At 34.8% G+C, this 24,041-nt stretch overlaps 1 protein-coding gene across 3 annotated transcripts in view; it reads right to left on the minus strand.

Annotated features, from left to right (window-relative positions):
• Positions 1-5,457: 5,457 nt before the first annotated feature.
• Positions 5,458-24,041, minus strand: part of arhgef18a (rho/rac guanine nucleotide exchange factor (GEF) 18a) — a 29,122-nt gene continuing 10,538 nt past the window's right edge. The window contains exons 2-20 of one of the 3 annotated variants that reach the window (XM_073848926.1): positions 17,890-18,016; positions 17,694-17,792; positions 17,440-17,580; positions 17,099-17,349; positions 15,691-15,816; positions 15,464-15,581; positions 14,255-14,509; positions 13,986-14,062; positions 13,715-13,893; positions 12,407-12,468; positions 12,103-12,288; positions 11,459-11,599; positions 11,266-11,369; positions 11,114-11,176; positions 10,566-10,613; positions 9,901-10,410; positions 6,731-6,989; positions 6,527-6,586; positions 5,458-6,397 (exon numbers count right to left, since the gene is read on the minus strand). In XM_073848926.1, the coding sequence (XP_073705027.1) occupies positions 6,240-6,397; positions 6,527-6,586; positions 6,731-6,989; positions 9,901-10,410; positions 10,566-10,613; positions 11,114-11,176; positions 11,266-11,369; positions 11,459-11,599; positions 12,103-12,288; positions 12,407-12,468; positions 13,715-13,893; positions 13,986-14,062; positions 14,255-14,509; positions 15,464-15,581; positions 15,691-15,816; positions 17,099-17,349; positions 17,440-17,580; positions 17,694-17,784 (2,829 nt within the window). In that variant the 5' untranslated portion in view covers positions 17,785-17,792; positions 17,890-18,016 and the 3' untranslated portion in view covers positions 5,458-6,239. Of the gene's footprint in view, positions 6,398-6,526; positions 6,629-6,730; positions 6,990-9,900; positions 10,411-10,565; positions 10,614-11,113; positions 11,177-11,265; positions 11,370-11,458; positions 11,600-12,102; positions 12,289-12,406; positions 12,469-13,714; positions 13,894-13,985; positions 14,063-14,254; positions 14,510-15,463; positions 15,582-15,690; positions 15,817-17,098; positions 17,350-17,439; positions 17,581-17,693; positions 17,793-17,889; positions 18,017-24,041 lie in introns of all 3 variants that reach the window. The other 2 variants (XM_073848925.1, XM_073848924.1) reach the window with 2 other exon arrangements.

Here is a 24,041-nt window from a genome sequence, read left to right on the forward strand (position 1 = left end):
AAAAAAAAAAATAATAGTCACAAACAACTGCATTTAGTAGACTTGTAGTCAAGACCGCCTAAACCGAGACCAAGACACTACCAAGACCAGAAGGAATCGAGACCAAGACAAGACCAAGACCGAGACCAAGACAGACCATGTCAAGACCAAGACCTAGTCGAGACCAAGACCGATACCAAGTCGAGACCGGAGAAAAAAAAAACAGACTAGTGTTGAAGCCAAGGTTAATTTAGTTTAGCTTTTTTAAATTTGTTTTATTTTAGTATAGTTTTCAAATTTTCAATAAAATTTAGTTTAGTTTTTATTAGTTTCATTAACTTTTTTTTTTTTAGTTTTAGTTTAGTTTCTATTTTGTGAACACATTTCTACTTAGTTTTTATATAGTTTAGTTTCAGTTTTAGTTTTAGTTTTTTTTTTAGATTAAATAGAGATCACGAATTCCTCGCAATTCTAAACTAAGCAAAATAATGTGAGACAAAATATTAATTGCTTCAGTCTATTTAAAAGTGTTTAATTCATTTTAAAAAATTATTAATAATTTAATACATAATATTTATATTTAAAATATGTTTAACACACCAATTTTTTATATTAAATTTATGAAAAAGTGGTTTGAATGAATAAATGACTTGCTCACAAAAACATCACTGGATGAATCTGCATTTTTGAATCAATTTCTATTCATTGACAAATCCATTTTTTAACAGTTGTTTCCATCTAGTGGCGAAACAATGCAATCGACACAAACGTTATTTGAAGCGCCTGTTACTTTCAAAAGACGACGTGCTCTGTTTTAATTTCTACCATAGACATCACATCAGTGTTTATATCCAAACTATGACCTTTAATCAGAATATTGCTGTGATAATATGAATGACTGGGTATTTGAAAAGACTGTTTGTGAAGCTGTTTTTTTTTTACATTAACATGATGACTGCTCTCTCTGTTAGCGGCAGTGCAAATAAATACAGATTTGAATGTAAGACTTTTTCAAAGGTTTAATAGACATGGGAAATCGTTTTCATTTACAAATGAGATCGCGTGCGTGTTTGAATGTCTATCCTTTAACGATTAAGCAGCTCCAGTATATTGGCTTGATCGCTTGTGTTATATAAAATACATCAATAAAAACTGATGCAGTAGCCTAGACCACGTGCTGTTCAGGTCGCAGTCTTTATTTTTTCGTAATGATTACGAAACGATTATTTATTTTAGATAATTATTATTTTATTTCAGTTAGTTAGCAAATTTTATGATCGAGGAATTCGCTGACATACTGTCACTACTAGCTGCTGGATATGTGCTTGTCTCTTCTTTACGCTCTACGCTACACTCACTGACGCATAACCATTGACTGTTAATATAGAGGGCATAACGTTATATGGATGGATGAGCGCCAAAGGCTATCGCAAAAAAAAAAAACATGCATTTGATTGGTTGCATTTGATTTGAAGGGCGCAAAATATTAATTTTGCATTATCAAATGTTGTGTTGTCGTGGATACCAAAGATTCTAGAGCGTGTAGGTTTTTTTTTTTTGAGCGTGTAGTACTGCTAAATCTCCGACCACTATAACGGTCTGACACAGCGAGACCTTGACAAGACCGACAGGTCCGAGACCAAGACAAGACCAAGACCAAAGACCGTCAAGGCCGTGACAAGACCGAGACCACGTAAAAGTGGTCTCGAGACCGGTCTCGAGACCAAGACCGGTCTCGAGACATACATCACTAGCATTTAGCTGTTGATATTTTGTAATGGGTGGACTGAATTAAATCGCTGCAATATTATAATTTTAAAGGCGGTCAAATTTGTGCAAATTATGTCGTTCCTCTCCATGTAAACTCGTTGAAAGCAATCTGTACGCGGTGAAGGAAATGCTTAGGGGTTTCAATAAATTCGCTCAAACAGCTGAATTCAGGTCTTGATGTGTTTCTAATGGGTATTTACAATTAAATGGCTGGAGTATTGTAATTTTAAAGGCGTTATTTATATGCATTTTCCACCGAAATCAAAGTGAAAGTAAGTCTCAGCTCGGTAACATGTTCGTTAGTGAAACCTATTGAACAGCTCATTTGCAGCTAATGTAGTTCTTTAAAATATTCTTGTATATTTATTGTGTTGGATCGCTGGAGTGTTTTTATTTAAATGCTTTTAAAAGACGTGCAGTCATGTATAATTCTCAGTCAGGTTAGCTCCGATCCGTGAAAGCTCGTCTGTATAACACATTTGCTGAAGACAGTGCTTTAACTTTGAAATAAAACATATCACAAAAGGCTGATTTGTTGATGTGTTCTAATGGGTATTTACAAACAAATCGCTGAAATATATTTATTTTAAAGGCGTTCTAATTCGTGCAATTTATGTTGTTTGTGAGCACATGTCGAGAGAGAGAGAGTGCTTACGGCTTGTATAAGTGCTGAAGGGTGCGATCTTTTCTTTTACAAGAACTACTCACAAACCACTGAATTTAGCTGTTGATATGTTCTAATGGGTATTTAGAGTTAAATCGCTGTAATATTTACATTTTTAAGGCGGTATTTATTTGTATTTCCACCGTTTTCAGAGTGACTGTAAGTAAGAGGTTTGAGTCCCGCCTCTTCAGTCGAGAGGTATTACTGTTAGAGGGCGCATTTTTTCTCAGCCCATGTTATTCATTGGGAAATTTGTCATATTCAAAAATTAATAATAAATAAACTGTACATCTGATCAGTCCAAATAGATATAGCAACTCTTTCGGGACAAGGGCCCAGGTCTCTGCCAAGTTTGGGCCTTGTGGCTTCAAAGGCCTCGGAGGAGTAGCTGTCAGAAATTCCTTTAGGTCATAAGAATAATAAAATATAATAATAAGTTTAAATAGCATAACAATATGTTGGCTTCTCCAAGCCAACATAATAATAAGTTTAAATAGCATAACAGTATGTTGGCTCTCCAAGCCAACATAATAAGTTTAAATAGCATAACAGTATGTTGGCTCTCCAAGCCAACATAATAATAAGTTTAAATAGCATAACAATATGTTGGCTTCTCCAAGCCAACATAATAATAATAAGTTTAAATAGCATAACAATATGTTGGCTTCTCCAAGCCAACATAATAATAAGTTTAAATAGCATAACAGTATGTTGGCTCTCCAAGCCAACATAATAATAATAATAATAAGTTTAAATAGCATAACAATATGTTGGCTTCTCCAAGCCAACATAATAATGATGACGATAATAATAATACAAATACGGAAAAAAGACGATCAGTTAATGGAAATGTCATGTAGGCCTATTTTACGGTGTGACGATAAATGATTTCCAGATGAAACTACGTGAATAATTTACTCTCACTGAAACACTATATTTGTCTTTTAATTAGACTAAATAAAATATATTTGTCTATTAATTAGACTAAATAAAATACAATATATGTTCAATTCAGCCTTTGAACTGCATTCCAGTAAAAATCCCAGGTATAGAACCTACATTCAGAACGTATAAGTAAAGAGATCGAAATGAAGGGGAAAATAACGAATATAAACTAATAATAGCCTACAAATATTACGGAAAGAGGAGATAATAAGACTGTGGGATGCATACATGTCTACATCGCGCACAGACAGCATCAGCATTCGCATATACAGCATCGCCCATTGTTAATATAATAATTTAATATTGTATTAATTTCTGTAACAATTAATATAATAATTTCTTAATTAAAAATAAAATATTAATAAACCTATCTCTGATAGGCTAATCCTGGGTTACTATGGTCACGCAGGTTTGTTTATGCATTAAAACTCGTGCCCACGAGAAATGCATGTTGTTTCCTCAACATAATAAGTCGTGGCCACGAGAAATGGATCTCGTTCCCTCATCATCGCATCTTGTGGCCACGACATAAGGATGTCGTTACCTCGACAAAATGATCTCGTGGCCACGACATAATATCACGTTCCCACGAGTTAATATGACGTTCCCACGAATTAATATCTCGTGGCCACAACATAATATCATGTTCCCACGAGTTTATATGTCGTGGCCACGACAAACATAAGTGAACCGAAGGTGTCCCCTGGCGGGCACCGTAGGTTTCAAATTCATATTCATGTCCATTTTTTTTCCTTATGTGGCAAGTAGCCGTGTAATAAGCGGGATAATGTACAGGCAGCCGGTAGTTATCGCAGTCGGGTCCTGATCACACTGTCGGGGCTTATTTCTGCGATAACTACCGGCTGCCTGTACATTATCCCTTACTTAAACTGTATGTGTACTTACTTAAAATACCGTAACAAAGAAGAGATGACAGCAGATGAGATGAGCAGAGAATGAAAACTTCGTGGAAACCAACCGTCGATTTTTTTCCCCAAAGCGCAGCCGCAGATGGTACGAGCAGCTGCCACATTAGCGACTAAATATCATTACTACAAATGTACACAACATTTCGATTTTTTTATGGCTGCATTACCAAAATAAATAAATAAATAAATAAATAGTGGTTCATGACAAAGGACTGGCGATTTTTACTATGTCGAGGTTAGGGATGCCAAACCCTGTCCCTGGACATCTACCATCCTACAAAGTTCAACTCCAACCCTGATCAAACACACCTGAACCAGCTAATTCATCTCTTAAGTAGCACTTGATAATTACAGGCAGCTGCATTGGAGCATAGGTGGAAGTTTGCAGGTAGGTAGATCTCCAGGAACAGGGCTGGGCTGCTTTGGTCTAGGTCAGGGGTCACCACACTCGGTCCTGGAGGGCCGGTGTCCCTACAGAGTTTAGCTCAAGCACACCTGAACCAGCTAATCAAGGTCTTAATAGGTATACTTGAAACTTCCAGGCAGCTGTGTTGAGGCAAGTTGGAGCTAAACTCTGCAGGACACCGGCCCTCCAGGATAAAGTTTGGTGACCCTTGGTCTAGGTGGTAACATGGTAATATTGTGAATGTGAACCCTCCCATAATGACTACCAAACATCAGCAATGTGGAGCAGTATTTATTAAGATATTAGCCTAATATTTCACCTACCTGACTGGAAATGAGAACAAACATGAATGTTGTCAAGATTGTTGCCCTGGAAATCCTGGTTCAGTTTGGCCAACCACAAACGCCTTTTGTTCCTCAGACAGAATTTTGCACTCTTCTCCTTGATTTGTGATAACTTTTGGCAGTCTATAGTACTCCAAATGGTTATCCCAATCTGACTGATTAGTACAGGCCAAAACATGACAATAATTGATCGTTTTCAGCAGCAATAATCAGCAAAATATGCAAGTTTTGTTTGGTTCAGTGGCACTGTTTACATTCAGTCCTGCCAATATGGCTGACATCTATTCACTATTCAAACTTAACTTGTCATAATCAATTTGAATGACACGTGATGGCAGCATGGACATAGAGTGTGAAGATGAGCAACTTATCACTTTAGCCCCTTTTTTTTTGTAAATAATGACAAACAATACAAAGTAAAACTGATCAGAACACAGGTTTTATGTTTGTTTAAGTAACAGAGCAAATGACAAGCACTTAAAAGTGCAAGCTCTCTTTTGGGAGAACAAAAAAATAAGCTGCATTTGTTCTGCACTATTCACAATGCATATTGCTAATTAAGACAATCTGTATTTTCTCATAATAAAACATTATGTAAAAAAATAAAAACAATGATCAAACTGAATTGTGGTCCAGCTACATACAGTATAACATGAAATTAGATGTTTCCCCCAGTCATTATGAAAAACAAGACTATTTTTTCCTAAAACACTATAAAACATTTGCTCAAATACAACATAATTTTCCAGTTGATAAAAGCGTAATGTAAAAGACCCTTTGATCTTTGCAGACACCAGAGAGAAGCTCCAAAAGGAAATTTACATTTCAAACTAAACCTGCATTCCATACATTAAATAGGTCGACACTTTTTTTGAGAGAAGCTCTTGATTACATGACTCCAATATAGAGTCCAGGAAGAGCGTTAAGACTTTTCAAAGTAACACCTGTGAGGCCAAACATCCCTGATTTAAAATCACAATAAATATCTAAAAACAGCTATTTACAGGAACGACAAATCGAAAAACTGTGAATTAATGTTTTTCCCCCCAATTAAACTTAAACCAGAGTAAAAACAGAATTATGCCTACAATCTTCATGAATTCTTTTTTTGTGAAAAATGCACTTATGTCAGTACAGATCATGCTAAACCAATAACAACCATTCTGCAACAATGTTGCACACTTGCAGATTGCACAGGGTTCTTAGAAGTAAAGTATGTCTTCTGCAGTCGTGTTGTCTTTGGCTTTAGGGTGTCCTGGCTGGGTACTGAGTGTGTTATGACTGTGGTTGTGTTTCCTGTAGCCATTTCCCGAATAAGAAGGTACAGAGCCTGATAACTTCTCTGGATGGATAAACATATCTGCAGAAAGGGTGAGTAAATGACTAAATTGAATTTCTAAGTGTACTATCCCTTTAAACAAAAACAGACCAATCCTTAAGAGAGAAAAAAGCTGTACATAAGGCAAGACACAAAATCAAAATGCTTTACCTGGACGGAGCTGGTGGGGACTGTTGGATCTCATAGCTCTTAAACTGCCACCTTCCTTTCCTGTAACTTTGATAGGAAGTACCTGAGACACGTCTATGCCAGCTACAAGTGCAAGACATTCAAATTCAATTCAAATCATCTAAAATCTTACTGATAGCTACAAAACAGTGATATATGTGATAGAGTTAGTAAAACAGTTCATACCTGCGCTTTTGGTGCGCTGGTGGGAGTTCCTCTGCTTGCCTTGCTTCTCCTTGCCTTTAGGTTGGGCGGCCAACTTGGTGGGGATCGTCTGTTGGACGAAGCCGGCTTTCTGGTATTGGTTGGTGGTGCTAATGAGGTGGATGGGCACTTCGGGTTTAACAGGAAGGTTGGCAATGCTCTCCCTGCGTGGCGGTACCAGAGGAGGCCTCTCGTCGAAGCCAGGAGTAACCACATTCAACAAGGGGTAAGGTGGAGGTAGCTAGAATAAAAATGTGTGACATTGGTTGTCATAATAAAGGTGCATACTTCATCCTAACAGCATAAAAATGGGAAAAAAAGTGTTCTAATCTCACAAAACCACTAAAATATATAAAAATATATCAAAAGCGATGATAAAGACATTTACAATGTTACAAAAGATTTCAGATAAATACTCAGGGTTTCTGCAGATATGAACAAGTCAAATTTAAGACTTTTTAAGACCTTTTTAATACCACCTTATATGAAATTTAAGACCGAAACCTGTAATGGAAATAGATATTATATTACATGCATATATGTAATATTTAATGTGTTTAATGTAAAAAGTAAACACAATTTCATGGCTGTCATAAATAATATTTATTACTACGATATACTGTGTACTTTTTAGGGCTGGGCGATTAATCGAAAAGTAATCGAAATCGACATTCAGAACCTATAATCGATCAAATTTTTCCAGGTCAATTATTTCAATTACTTTCCCTTTAAAAACACTACCACCTGTGGAATCACGTGACCCCGCTCTGTTACGTTACGTTATTCCGCCGACATTTCGATGGAGAGCTTAAACAGTATTTATACAGTAAAAAGTATTTACAGGATACACAAGAGAAATTTTATTTAGAAGAGATACTGCTTATTTTCTACTTTTAATATGAAAAACATTGAAAATAATTTATTTTGTTTCCAAAAGTGCAAGTTATTTATTTTCACTAATTTAAGAAAAATGTGGCTTTTCATTTTAAGCAATGTGTGCTTTAATTTAAGTTGTTCAACACTGAAGGTCAATAAATAATCAAAGATAGCAGATGTGTTTCCTTCAATTAATTTTAAATCAAGTAATGTACCCTTCATTCAAAAATCTCTCACTTGTAATATGTGAGCATATTTACTGTACAAAACTTGCCATTGAACTATGAGGGCAAAAAAAAAAATATATATATAAATATAATATAAATATAATTCAATATAATTTAATTAATAAATAAAATAATCGTTCATTAATCGTAATCGAGTTAAAATGTTCAATTAATCGAGATTTTGATTTTAGGCCAAATCGCCCAGCCCTAGTACTTTTCATATCAGCAGATAATATTCCACACAAAAAATGCCCATAAAAGTACCACTAGAAATATCTGACGTAAAAAAAAAAAAATTCTGAAGCAATATTTTCATCAGTACTCTATTAGCTTTTACATCTTAAATCTGCATATTTGATTTACCTTTATAAAGGCTTTTTTTTTTTTTTTTTTTTTTTTTACTTTTGAAATGTATGCATTACCTTTCAAATTTATTTTATGAATTTATCAATAAATTCTAAATGGCTGTTAGCAGTGAGATTACATAATTTACACTGCAAAATAAAAAGTGAGATTAATGTTTTAAATACATTTATTTATTTCTAAATATATACATTAGAAATGTTGGGTGTGGAGGCATACTTTTAAACACACTAAACCACCAGCAGGTGGCGGTAAGTCACTTCATGAGCGAGTTATTTCAACTGATTCGAGCAAAACGCTGAATTATAGCAAAACGTTGCTAGGAGAATGCTTCTGCTAATGTTGCATATTGTCTAATAAGTAAGTAACTACTTGACTAACTACTTTTTTATTTAGCTAAAATTAATGTAACATTTGTAATTGTGAGAATTTTCAGCAAAAAGCTCACTTGGTATATTTCTGAACAATGTCATGTTATAAATAAACTTTACATTTGAAATTTTTACCTCAGTGTGTTTCTTTAGAGTGCGGTTACATTTGTTTATAAGTATGTCTCAAATAGACCAGAAATACACACATATCCATTATCAATTTCTGTTTACATTGAATGTATAAAAATAGGAATCTTTCTTGCCTTTTGATGCTTCGCTAGTTGTTTTTGTCACTTCAGTTTTAATCAGGTGGTTTGTTCGGTCGGGCAAGTAAAATTTTTTAAAAGGATTTCGAAGGCTGGCGGTCAGCTAGCTCGACCTAACTTATATATCTTATTATTATTGATAACATTATATACAGAAAAAGGTAGTTTGACCAGTATTCTGCTACTGCGATTCTGTCTGAAGACGCAGTAACTTCCACAGAGGGAGAAAAAAATCTAGTTGTTAGCAACTGGCCTTAGCCAAGCCCTATATTCAGTTTTTTCAAGCTAAGTATCACTAAACTTGCACTTCCCCATAGCTAAAAAGTTAAATCCATTTTACTTCTGCGGTACAATCCGAGAGAGACTCGCGCCAATAACAGAAAGCTGATTGGCTATTGCATGCTGGTCTCATTTGTAGTTTAAATGCAGCAAACTATATTTGGACCAGTGAAATAAAGAACTACAACACCACGAAAACAACAGAAAGAGAATTTAAATAAGCTTTAGAGGTAGCGTTACATGGACATCGGAAAAATAAGACCTGTGTCAAATTATTTAAGACCTAGAACAGCGAATTTAAGACTTTTTAAGGCCTAAAATTTTGATTTAGAAATTTTAGACTTTTTAAGACTTTTTAAGACCCCGCGGAAACCCTGAATACTGTTTTCCTGAACTCTCTATTCATCAAAGAAACACAACACGGAGAAAATACTACTCAGCTTTTTTCAACATAATAAAAGTTTTTTGAGCAGCAAATCAGAATAATATAATGATTTCTAATAGGATCATGTGACGAGTAACAATGCTAAAAATTCAGCTTTGAAATAACAGGAATAAATTACATGTTAAAATATATTCAAATAGTTATTTTAAATAGTAAAAATACTTGAAAATTGTACTGTTTTTGCTGTACTTCGGATCAAATAAACGCAGGCTTGGTGAGCAGAAGAGACGTCTTTAAAAAAAACATTAAAATCTTACTGTTCAAAAACTTTCGACTGGTAGTGTATATACATATTATTTGCAGGTGTATTTGTCAGCCATTATACCTTTATCAGTTCTTTCTCCATGGTAAAGGTTGTAGTGTTTGGTACATTCTCATTCTTCTTATACTTCTTCTCCAGCTGCTCCAGCCTTTCTCTGTCCTTCTCCAGCTTTTCTCTTTCCTTCAGCAGCCTTTCTCTATCCTTCTCTACAGAGCGCATGGAGTCCCTAAGTCGCTCTAGATCCTCCTGGTATTCTGCTTTACACCTGGCCAGTTCCTGTTTATCCTCTGCCAGCTTTTGTTCCTGCGTGTAGCATTCCAGTTCCTTCTCCTTCAGCTCTTTCTCCTTGACCTCCGCCTGCACCCTCTGCCGCTCTCTTTCCTGCTCCCACTGCACCTGCTCCTGTCGGTGCTGATTCTGGAGCCGCTGGAAGTTGACCATCTCCTCACGCTGCTTTTCAAGGTTCCGATGCTTTTCCTTTTCCAAGAGAGTATTGCCCCGGGGTCGGGACATCAGCTCCTCAATAGCGGCGTGTTGTACCACTATGTGGCTCTCTAGTTGCTGGACGATGGACTGAGAAGGAAAGGGAACAGATGGAGAAATCAAAGGTTTATTTGTGCTCATCTGAATCTATACAGATGAATTGTTTATCTAAAACCATCGCAGGCAACAGATAATGAATCATTTGATAATTATGAAGTTGAAGCACTTCATGAAGTTTGGATTACCTGAAAGCTGTAGAGCTTCTGAGACAGATTAGTTACAGTGTGATAAAGCTGTGGAGATAAAAACAGATTATGTTCAATGAAAGTTAAATATGTTTGAAGTAAGTGAACAACAATAGAATATGAACATATTACGCACTGCAGTCACTTGTAGTAGTTTATGTGTACTGGCTGTAATAATAGAGGGGCAAATTTAATCCTAACACCATGAAAACAGGAAATAAGTGTCTGTCACCTCACAAAACTATAAAATTATAATAATAATAATTATAAATTTACACTACCAGTCAATTTTTTTTAAACGGTAAAGTTTTTTATTAAAAGAAGTCTCTTCTGCTCACCAAGCCTGCATTTATTTGTACAACAGAATAAGGTACATTTTGAAATATTTGTACTCAATACAATAACTGTTTTCTATTTGATGCATTATGTAATTTATTGCATGTAAAATGTAATTTATTCCTGTGACCAAAACAATTTTTTGGCATCATTAATGGTAGTGTATTTGACTGGTAGTGTATTTGCACAACAAATGAAGAAAGTAATCTTACCTCTGCTTTAGGTAGGAAGACACAAGGAAATGCACTCCTGCTCTGTGGAGAGATTTCATCTGCCTAAAGAGTTAAAAGCAAGAAAATACATTCTGATTTACAGTCCAGTAGCACTACAAAAAACTAAGTTAGATCCTTTAGTTTCAGCTCACCGACAGTTCCAGGTTTTCATTAGAATAAAGCTCTTTGAGCTTAGGGTCCAAGTTGGCCCATTGACTACTGTCTCTCTTTCTTTCCATTAAACTCCCAATACCATCTGCAAACACAAGTACATTAGTTAACTATGCAACTATTACATTAATGTCATGAAATAAACTAGATATTTTTTCTGAAAACTTCTCTTACTTCCTGGTAGCATGCAGGCATCACTGTCAAAGCCTGTGAAAGCATCTGGTCTCTTGGATAGTGGGACGAGATCCATCCCCTCACCAGAAGAAGGAGTCTGGCCCTGCTCACATGCTACCAGCAAGGTCTGTAAATTCTCCACTGAAGAAAGATTGAGAATAGAATACAAAGAACCATGCTTTATTATTCAAATTCATCACACATCCACTTTTCTCTTCCCGTAAATTGTATGGGTCTGGCTTCCAGCCTCATCTGCATCCAGCTATCTATTAGCATTAACTGTACAAAACAGCTTGTTTTGCGGCTTGATATTGTAAATTGGTGCGTCTTACCATATTCTTTTAATGTATCTTTATGAGCACACTGGTTTGAAATGCAAACAGTTTTACCATTTACTGCATTTACTACTGTTGTTATACTTCTCCTTATTTCCCTACAGCGGCTAATGAACCGGAAGTCTCATCCATAGGCGTACTTACGTGTTGAAGAAAAAGGTGGATATATATATAAAAGATTTCAAAAATACAACCTATAATAATGGGAACCAAGGCTTATACTATAGTCTACAGAGCTGTACTTGTATGCCATAAGATAGCAATAGTGAATATACACACAAATTCCCCTTTCTACAGTGAAAGTCTCACCATCTTTTAAGGCTCCGGCGAGGAGTTGTTCCCTCTGCATGGGCTCTGCTGCATTCCAACGCAGCAGACGGCGCTCACTAGGTGAGATGTCGTTAACACCTGTCACATATGCTGAGATGCTGGAGAATAACTTCAGTTTGTCTGAAAGGAGCTGCTCTATCAAGCCATCACGCATACAGAGATACCCTATTTAGAAAACACCATTCAAAAAAAGAAAAGGCAACATTAAATGACGACAGCTCATTTTACAGCAGCGAAAGGAAGACTGAAATGGTAGATTGTGATACAAAAATGTGCATGTTACTTTGATAGTCCTGGATTCTCTCTGGAAGTTTTTCTGGCTCCTCCTCCTCTTCTTCAGGACAGCTGAAACAAAACCAAAACACTAACATTAGAAATAATCCAGGAAATGATTTATTACTCAGATTTCACTAATCTGAACATTTCTATCAAATGTTAAATGGTTACATATATACGGTTAAGGTCAAAAGTTTACATCTCTTTTACAATCTGCAAAATGTTAATTATTTTACCAAAATAAGAGGGATCATACAAAATGCTTGTTTGTTTAGTACTGACCTGATTAAGATATTTCACATAAAAGATGTTTATATATAGTCCACAAGAGAAAACAATAGTTGAATTTATAAAATTGTTTCCATTCAAAAGTTTACATACACTTGGTTCTTAATATTGTGTTGTTGCTGGAATGATCCACAGCTGTGTTTTTTTTGTTCATGAATCATTTGTTTGTCCTGAACAGTTAAACTGCATGCTGTTCTTCAGAAAATTCCTTTAGGCCCCACAAATTCTTTGGTTTTTCAGCATTTTTGTGTATTTGAACCCTTTCCATCAATGGCTGTATGATTTTGAGATCCATCTTTTCACACTGAGGACAACTGAGATACTCATATGCAACTATTACGGAAGTTTTTAATGCTTACTGATGCTTCAGATGGAAAAACATGCATTAAGAGCCAGAGGGTTCTTTTTGAATTTGAAAATCAGGGTACATTTAACTTATTTTGTCTTCTGAGAAACATGTAAGCATTTTCTGTAGCCTCTGAAGGGCAGTACTAAATGAAAAAAATATGATATTTAGGCAAAATAAGAAAAATGTACACATCTCCATTCTGTTCAGAAGTTTTAACCCCCTGGCTCTTAATGCATGGTTTTTCCTTCTGGAGCATCAGTGAGCATTCTTCTGTAATAAGAAAACTTCTGTAATAGTTCCCTCAGTTGTCGTCAGTCATTGTTAGAAAGGGTTCAAATACACAAAAATACTGGAAAACCAAAGAATTTGTGGGACCTGAAGAACAGTGGCCAGTTTAACTTTTCAGGACAAACAAGGGACTCATGAACAACTATAACTAAACAAATAATCAAGGGGATGTAAACTTTTGAACGGGGTCATTTTTATAAATTGAACTATATGTAAACATCTTTTATGTGAAATATCTTATTCAGGTCAGTACTAAATAAACAATAACATGCATTTTGTATGATCCTTCTTATTTTGGTAAAATAATTAACATTTCAGATGTAAACTTTTGAACTCAACTGTATATGTTTAGTATTAAAATAAATAAATAAATTGCTTTATAAAACACACTGTTCCACGGCCTTCCAGATTTGGTCCCTCCAGGTTTTGCGCTCCTCTCCAGAGGAGGTGTGAAACTCATACATTTCTGGAGTGTCTGAGGAGGCTGAGATCAGAAACAATGCCTTCTTATCATGAGCCACATCACGGATGATGAGCTTCTGTAGTGAGATCACCGCAGGCTTACTGTCCTACAGGAGAATGTTAGAAAGCTGACATTTAATGATAATGATAACTGTAAACTAGACATAAACGACATGCCAAATTATTACATTCTGTTTACCAAAGAGGCAAAGGTAACTTTCTGATCTTTCTCCAGTAACAGCAGCAAAACATCTGACAACAGCAATACAAGGACATCTAAAGGTGTATGAGAGAAAATATTGAAACGTCAGATAATTACATAAAAAAAAAAACAAGGCAAAATGTCCTACAGCATCACAAACAAAGTTGATGGAAAATAACAAGAGATGAAAATGCAAATTAAACTCTGTTTTAATACATTTCTATTAAGTCCATTCATAATGGATCTGTTATCAGTACAATGACCACCTTTGGTTTTGTTAGAAGTTAGCCTCCAGTTGAGAACGCCCTCATGAAGCAGCTTCCTCTGGCCCTGTAACATGTCCTCTCTGCGGAACACTCTCCCTTGGGTCATCCGGACCTGGGACTTGGGCTCCAGCCTACTGCTCAAGTCCCTCAGCCGTACCGCTTTCTCAGACTCATCAACGCGACTATTTACTTGTGTGATGGTGTCTTTCAGCAGTTCCAGACCTCGCACCAGGTCCCTATGCTCCTCAGAGTCAACTGTCAAAAGGGAGCAAATCATACAATCTAAATGAAGGTGACTTAAGCTTTTAATGTTTAACTATTTTTAACATTAATAATAATAATCATAATAATATATATAACATTTCCTAATATTTTTGGTTTTGCTGAATTTTGCATCAAATGCAGCATCATGAGCATATATATTTTTTTAAAGAAAACTAAAACTACTTCATTTTAATGAACCCAGACTTGTATGGCTTAATATAACATATATGATGTCTTAATAAAATATGTAGTAGAAAACCCATGAAACAGTTGCGTTATTTAAAAAAAAAAAAAAAAAAAAAATCCACATAATTTTATACATATTTTGGACTATGGGGTGGGGGGCTCCCTTATTTTAATTACGTAAAACGGTTGCACTCGGTGAGCTACTGGCACTACCTGTTGCTATTTTTACCGCAACACAACTTTGAAAAATAAAATACAGATTTGATGACCACAGCTACTAAAAGAGTTTATAGGTGGCGATGGATAACTGGCCTGCTAAAAGCCTCAATGGTACCAGGGCTAAAGCAGAGAGAACAAAGACATGGGTCTTTAGGATGTTTGATTAATTCACAGACATTTTCCTATTCTCTTCTCTTCTTATACTTCTATCTTAACGCTTCTATTGTTGCCCTTTGACTGAAAATTACAGCCAAAAGTCGAACAATGTAGTATCGTTTCAGTATTTTATTTTCCAAGTTGCTTATTTTGAGTTGTGATGTGGTAAAAATAGCAACAGATAGTGACAGTAGATCACAGAGTGCAACTGTTTTACGTAATTAAAATAATGGCACCCCTCATAGTCCAAGATATGTATAAAACGATGTTGATTTTTAAAATAAGGTATTTCATTGTTTTTTTACTACATATTTTAGTAAGAGACATAATTTACATTAAATTAAGCCATACAAGTCTTAATACCCTAAAAAAAAAAAAACTTACCTTCAGTGTTTTTAATGACACGTTCAAACAAAACCGGATACTTTGTGATACGCTGTGTTATAAGGAGAATAATCTCTGGTACTCCTAATCTCCGCACGATAGACAGCTGACATATTTTCTGAGAATAGAAAATATTGTCATCAAAAAGTGTAAATAATATATATATATATATATATATATATATATACACACACATATACACCTTTTATATATACAAAAGGTCTTACTCTTATTAAATTCTGGAACTTCTTGTTGTTTTGCATTAAGTCTTTGTAGAAGTTGACGGCATCGGTGTGGTGACTGCAGAACACTCCATAGCAGTATTGCAGTCTGTCTCTTATTTCACCTGAGAACTACACACACAAACAAACATGCAAAAAAAAGTAGTACCATTAATAAAGAAACATTCGGGACATTTACACACAAAAATGTTTAAAATCTTTGGAAGCCCGTTTTTTACGAAAAACTTATTATTGTGCCTTTTTATCTTCATTTTGACTTTTTCATGAACTTTTTCATTTTGTGATACAAACTTGCAACTCTGACTTAATTTCTCAGAATTGTAAGTTTATGTCCCACAATTTTGAGAAAAAAGTCAAAATTGCATGATATAAACTGACAGAGTTATAAGGGTCCGAATTACTAGGAAAAAGTAAGAATCAGTCAGAATTGCGAAAAAAGTGAGATTAAATTTAATAAAAAAGTCGCAATTACCCTCTTTATATTTTATTCAGTGGCAAAACTTGGCTTTCATATAAATCAGTGAAGACAGTTATGAACACTGCTTCATTTAATCATGAATGGTTAGGTTGGTAAAAAACCTTTTAGTGAATTGCTTGAATACTTGGTTTTATAATGCAATTAGATCAATACAGCTTGAGTATCAAAATACTTTTTGGGGCCATTGTATGGCAACCTAATTTAATGTTGAAACAATAATTCTATTCATTTCAGGAAGCACCTGCTGCTTAGCTCAGCTCTGCGGAATGTGGACCCAAAGATCATATGAAGAACAATGGCTATAACTGACAGATTGGTGATCTAAAGCATGCAGAAAGAGAAATTAAAGTCTAATCCAGGTTGGTACTTGGTCTGTAATCATATGTGACCCTGGACCACAAAACCAGTCATAAGGTTAAATTTGACAAAACTGAGATTTATACATCATATGAAAGCTCAATAAATAAGCTTTCTATTGGTGTATGGTTTGTTAGGATAGGACAATATTTGGCTGAGATACATCTATTTGAAATCAGAAATCTGAGGATGCAAAAAAAATCAAAAAGACTGAGAAAATCACCTTTAAAGTTGTCCAAATTAGGTTCTTAACAATGCATATTACAAATCAAAAATTACATTTTGATATGTTTACAGTTGGAATTTCACAAAAAATCTTCATGGAACATGATCTTTACTTAATTTCTTAATGATTTTTGGCATAAAAGAAAAATCAAAAATTTTGACCCATGCAATGTATTTTTGGCTATTGCTACAAATATACCCCAGCGACTTAAGACTGGTTTTGTGGTCCAGGGTCACATATATATAACAAGCAATTGAGCCTCAACTCTTTAAGATACATCTGGCATACTGGGAATCTACCCACATTCTACAGCAGACATATAATAAAGATACCTGTGCGATAAAGATGTCTCCAATACTGTGGAAGCAGTAATTTTGGGTGCTGCCTGGCTCCAAGGAATCGATTCTTCTCTTTTTAAGGCGGTCAAGAAAAAGCTGGTGCACCTGCAGCAGGTTATCCACCTGTGGAAAGAGCCTTTCCAGCTGCGTCTCGTCCATTTGCAGGTTCTCACGCAGTTCCCGCACATATACACCCAAAACTATCTTTAATGTCCTCACGTGGTTTATTTCCGTCTGAATCAGCTCTGTCATAATAACAATAACAATCATCTACAGTTCAAATGATTATCTTTTCAAAGGCAATTAGAAAAAAAAAACATAATGAAAGCCCATACCATGTATTACATCCTGTCTTTTAATGTCCTCTTTGGAATAGTCTTTTAAATATTGCTGGTCAACAGCTAAACTCCAGGTGGGAGCCTCAAAGTCCCGAGCATCTGCTTCCAGATCTTCAATTAGCGCATTGTAATGCCCATCTGTGTAGAAGAGAAGTAAATATACACGTCCCTTAGCGTCAACAAAGAAAACCTGTGATCATGACACGTTTAAATCAGATAGCTACATTAACTAAACAGGCTAAATATCCAACCGTCAATATTGATGGTGTCAGCAGAGGTTGTCACTGGGATATTTGAATCTTCTGGCAAGGGCTTGAACCTCACAGAATCGTTTTCGTCCATCTTATGTTCTGAAAAACAAAAAGACAGCCAGATGACTATTAAAAAGGGCAAGAAAAACAGCTGTACAGTTACTACAGTTCCTGCCTAGAATGCCAGAGCACTGACCTGTGGCTGGAGTGATAACTGGAGGAGGTTAAAAGCTGGAGGATGCAGGTTTATCTGTGCTGTAAGAGGGTCATGCCTGGTATGTCATGGAGCAGATACAGCCAAATGCAGGATGAATAATCTCTGTCTAAGCAAAGGAGCAGAAAGTTAGTTTTGGGTCTTCAGATCTGCTACTTAAAAAACATTCTGCATTGAATACAAATGTAGGTGCATCAAGTTCCTTTCTGGTATCCTTACACAGATACAAAGCAGAACTTATTTAGTTATCCATCTCTTAAGGCTCTACTTAAGAGAGTTATATTATTAGGATTTACATGAAAAAGTATTTTCTATTTCCAAACTGATGGACAAGTAATACGTTTTTTTTTTATGTGGCAATCACATGTGAAAGTTATAAGAGCAGGTAACCTCAAATATTAGTTTAAATGGGAGTGAGGAAGCAAATGTATGGAAGCCTGTTTCTTCCACTGAATTAAAAAAAAAAAATAGGTTTTTGCAACTTTTTATCTCACAATTCAGACTTTGTGTGATTGCAAGAAAAAAGTGAGAATTGCAAGTTAACTCGAAATTCCGACTTTTTTTTTTCCTCACAATTGTGAGTTTATATCTCGCAATTCCGACTTTGTGTGATTCAAACTCACAAATGTGAGTTATGAAGTCAGAATTGTGAGATATAAACTTACAATTGTGACTTTCTTACTTACAATTGAGTTTATATCTCAATTCTTAGAAGCATATATAAACTCGCAAATCTGACTTTTTCCCCAGAACTGCATGATATAAACTCGCAATATTACGAGTTATTGAGTCAGAACTGCAAGACTTGGAATTCTTAGAAATAAAATATAAAAAGAAGTATATATAAACTCACAAATCTGACCTCTCTCAGAATTGCGTGATATAAACTCACAAATGCAAGTTATAGTCAGAATTCGGAACTTGGAATTCTGACTTTTTTTCCTCACAATTATGAGTTTATATCTCGCAATTCTGACTTTATAACTCACAGTTGCAAGTTTAAATCACTCAATTCTGAAAAAAGAAAAAAGAAAAAAATTGTCTGATAAAAAGTTGCAATAACCTTTTTTTATTCAGTGGGGGACACGGGCTTCCATACAAATGTCATAAACTGTTAAAAAAAAAAAATGTTTGCTTTGATTGTTAAATGTCCCTCACACATTTAACATAAATTCACAAATCTGATTTTTTTCTCAGAATGATATAAACTTGCAATTGCTCAGAATTGCAAAACAAACTTGCAATTCTTAGAAATAAACTACATAAAATATATATAATATATATAAACTCGCAAATCTGACTTTTTTTAAATCAGAATTGTGAGATATAATCGCTGATAAAAAAAAAAGAATTACAATTCTCAGAAAAAGCCAAGAAAAAAATTGCAAGAAAAAAATTCTAAAAAACTCTCAACTGGAAGAAAAAAAGTTTTTTTTTCTTCTGTTAATTGTGACTATTTCTCACAATTGTGAGTTTATACCATTCTGAGAAAAAAGTCAGAATTATGAGTTGTATTGACTTTGTAATTCGCAGAACACATCAGTCATTTTTCCCCTTCCAAACTGGACTATGACTTGCAATTGCTAGTTTATATCTCACAATTGTGAGAAAAAAAGTCAGAAATGTGAGATACAAACTCACAATTGCAAGTTTTTCTTGCAATTTTAGACTTTCTCACAATTGTGAGTTTATATCATGCAATTCTGAGAAAACAATGACAGAATTGAGTTATATACAGAATTGAGTTATATAACCTTGCAACTTTGAGTTATAAAGTCAGAATTGCAAGTTTGTAGTCATTTTTCCCTTCTCCATATTTTTGACTCCAGACTTTATGACTCACAATTGGAAGTTTATATCTTACAATTGAGGAAAAAAAAACATCAGAAATGTGAGATACAAACTCACAATTGCAAAAAAAAAAAAAAAAAAAAGAGAATTTCTGAATTTATTTCTTACAATTGTGAGTTATCATGCAATTCTAAGAAAAAAAAAGTCAGAATTGAGTTTATATCTCACAATTCTGACTTTATAATTTTAAGTTGCAAATTGGATGAGATAAATCAATAATGATGTAAACATTAACTACATTTTCTAAAATCTGAACCTGAGTTATGTGGTCACGACCGTGGCGCCAGCTTTCTTTTAAATATATTTTGATGATTGCCCCCGATGCTCCCGCACCGCACCGTCCTCTCCGTCACCTCAGATACTGCGACTTTATACATATATGGTCACGTCCAGATGTCAGTAAACTTTATTTTTTTTCAGCATGGATTTGGCCTAAAAGCACGAGTGATTAAGCCTATTGTGCAGCGATGTGCAGATCAGCTGTTAAAATGAACCATCCATTCATCATATCATCATACAAAACTAAGAATTAGAATAATTATAACTAGTGTGCGGTTAGATAAATCGGAGAAAAAATATAGGTGCGGGTGGGTGGCAGGCGGATTACACTATTATTGCCTGATTTTGCTTTATTTCGTTGTCAAAAGTAAGATTTTGCTCTTTCTTGTCAAAAGTATTCTGAAACAAGTCACAACTGAGCCGCTGTGCACCTCCATTTAAACAGCGGTGTTTCGTTTAACGTGCGTTTTTAAACGAATCTAGTGAAATGATTCAATTTCTCATTCATAAAGAGAGTCATTTGCTTTATTCAGGAATGAATCAGCTGCTCGAACGAATCAAATGAATGATATGATTCAGTAATTAAATTAGTGTCTTGCTGCCATCTGCTGGCAGGTCCTCTCAGTTATATAAATCGTTTAAAATGTCTGTATTCAAAATTTTATTTAAAACATTAAAGTTTCACATTAATCTCAGCTCTTAAACTTTTATGTAAATGATTAACAGTTTTTATATTATCTGTTTTATATATTTAATACGGTCACACTAGGGGTGGGCGATATGACCTAAAATGAATATCACGGTATTTTTCATCTTTTGAACGGTGACGGTATAATATCACGGTATTACTTTTTTTGGTACATTTTGGGAGGAGTAGCCTGTCCTGTCCCTTTAGTATGTGAATAAAGTTACTATTTTTATAATATAATAAGTAAATGGTAGGTATCCTATCAAAAAGAGACATGGGAGAGTATTATGCATTCTCAACATTTATTTTGCAAAAAACCTAAAGATCTTACTTAGTGTACAACAAAACAAAAATTATTTTTTATTGAAATTTAATTTCTGCAATATTTTAAACCTTTAAATAACTGGGGGAAATTAACCCATGGCAACAGTTTAAAAGTAGACCAATTCTGTGGGGAAAAACGCGGACTTGGCAACCCTGCATCCAACACGAGCTGCTGGAGTCAATGTCATTGCACACATGAGTACGAAATTTTCGTCTGAGATTTTTGCACATTAAAAAAAAATACAGGTTATGTTAATCGAGTTTACACACTGCCTCTGAAACTTTCGTCCGTCATAAAAAAATTCGGATCGTGTTTGATTTTCTGCATTTTCGCATCCATAACAAGCATTTTGATAAGGATGGCGAATATGAGAAAACTAAAAAAAAAAAACAACACATACGAAAATCGGACTCAGTGTACAATGACCTTTAGATTTGAATGATCACGGGTCGAAAGTAAAGAGAGATGACAAAAATAGACTGGAGGATTTGCTGCAATCTTGTATCTATTAAAAGATGTGCTGCTCCCTTTATACAGAGTGTGCGTTATCGCAAAATCGAAAGTAAAAGTAAACAGTGCGAGCACTCATTTAAAAGCGATTTCTATACCCTGCATATTGAAAGTGCGAAAATTATATACAATTTTTTATTTACAATAAGATATATAGTGTAAGGACAGGTATTCAGACCACAACTGAACGTTTGAAGAAAATTTAATGCCTTATTATTTAGAATTTGCTATTATTGATGTAAATGCAGCCGTTCGAGGCACATAATTGCATGAAAATTATATAAGAAAGTGATATAATGTAAAAAAAAAAAATGTATACTGTGAATGCAATATAAGTTGTTTTTCAAATAGAAGTATCTGCCAAATACAATGCATCAATAATGTGCTAGTAGACAAGTAGGCAAGAGAAATAAAGGGGTGGTGCTACTGTACTGGTCCAGTTCACTACTTGGAAAACAGGCAAACTGTAAACAGCAAACTGGTTTTTGGTTTTAGATTCCGAAGCTCTTGTCAGACAAGGTCAAAGAGCAAAAGACAACACATGACTGCACAAAATAGGCTTTTGTTGCATTGATATTTATTTTTGGCCTGTGTTTTTTTTCCACTATTGACAAATTCAGAGGGAAGTAATCTTTGAAAAAAACACACAGATTTGCATAGACAAATAGTGAAAGTTGCCTTATCTGAGATATGAAATGCTTCTTACAGTTTTCAGTGTGTAAGGCATAAAACTAAGTACACAACGTATACACTACTAGTTAAAAGTTTTTGAACAGTAAGATTTGTAACATTTTTAAAGAAGTGTCTTCTGCTCACCAAGTCTGCATTTATTTGATCCAAAGTGCAGCAAAAACAGTAACGATTTGAAATATTTTACTATTTAAAATAACTGTTTTCTATTTGAATATATTTTAAAATGTTATTACTGTGATCAAAGCTAAAATATCAGCTTCATTCTACTCCAGTCACATGATCCTTCGTAAATCATTTTAATATTCTGATATGCTGCTCAAAAATGTATTATTTTATTACTATTATTATTATTGTTGTTGTCGAAAACAGCTGAGTAGAATTTTTTTTTAGGTTTCTTTTAGAGGTCGACCGATGTATCGGTTTTGCCGATTAATCGGCACCGATAGTTGATTGGCTGAACTATCGGTTATCGGCAAAAATCCATGCCGATAGTTTTTCCGGATTGCGTTGCTGAAGCAGCTCACGCTCCTCCACTGTCATAGAGCATGAGAGGTTAAGTCAGACACCAATGTTTAATGTCAGGATTGTTACCTTATATTTGCGTTGATTTATATCATATGTGGTCATATTCTTAGCCAGCAAAGTTGCAGATCTAAAGACGTGATGTGAAAAAGCAAACCTTGTTTATTCAGCCGACAAAATCCTGCCGCGCCACCCCGTTCATAGTTTTACATTATCTGTCCCAAATTGTTGTTAATGTTTATAAAGGCTTGACTAGGGCTGGGCCGATAAACGATATCATATCGAATCGCGATAAAATTTATGTTAATAACGATGATAGGCTCTAGACATTTTTTGCTCGATATGGATTAATCTAAGAGCCAATCACACAGTAGAAATAAGCGACAACAGCCAATCAGCGTACAGCGTGCGTGTGCACGTCAAAGTACAAAGTTCAATTCCTACCGCACTTTGCGAAGCAAACTTAACACCAGGACGACAAAAAAAAGAGAGGAAGCAGCGACGAAAGTGAAACTAACTTCGAGTTATTATCCAAAGATGTTGAAATTGTCGACAAAAAAGGTAGCACGAATTCCGTTATATAAGTGGTTTGGCTACCTGAAAAGTGACTCTTAGCTCAGCTGAGAGTTTGGCGCGATTGTTAAATCTGAAACCGAAAGCAAAAAACGCACGCGCATTCAAAAGCAATTTTAATCCCCCCAATGCACGCAAGTTAGGCTACATGACATATCTAGGCTGTTATTTGTATGTAGGCTATGATAGGTTGTGTATGTTCTGTATCATGCTTGAAATATTCGGTCTCTATTTGCACTTTGAATATTTAGAGAGTAGCCTACTTTGATTATGGCTGAATTATCTGCACTTAATACGATTAAGAAAGAACCGTGTCGTAATTTTTTGTTATTTATACTGTAGATTGTTTCAAAATACAGTGGTTGCCTCTAATTTAAATAGCTCAACCTATAATAGAGAAAATAAACAATTGTGTTAATAATAATAATAAATAAATAAATAATTGTGTTACAAATTATGTTTTTACAATAATTTTATGTTTACATTTTGTACATTTACTCTCATTTACCATACTCTGTCACAACTTTTATTTTTTTAATTTATTTTAGTAAGTTGTTTTAATTTTTAAGGCCAAATCTGTTTTTGTTAATAAACTATACTTTAAATGTAATTTAATGAACCCTTTCATTTTTGTGGCTTTAGTCATTGTTGGGATACTATTTTAAAGCTGGCAACATCAACAGCTTATATCGA

Source organism: Garra rufa, chromosome 10 (assembly GCF_049309525.1).
Source record: "Garra rufa chromosome 10, GarRuf1.0, whole genome shotgun sequence".
Taxonomy (NCBI): domain Eukaryota; kingdom Metazoa; phylum Chordata; class Actinopteri; order Cypriniformes; family Cyprinidae; genus Garra; species Garra rufa.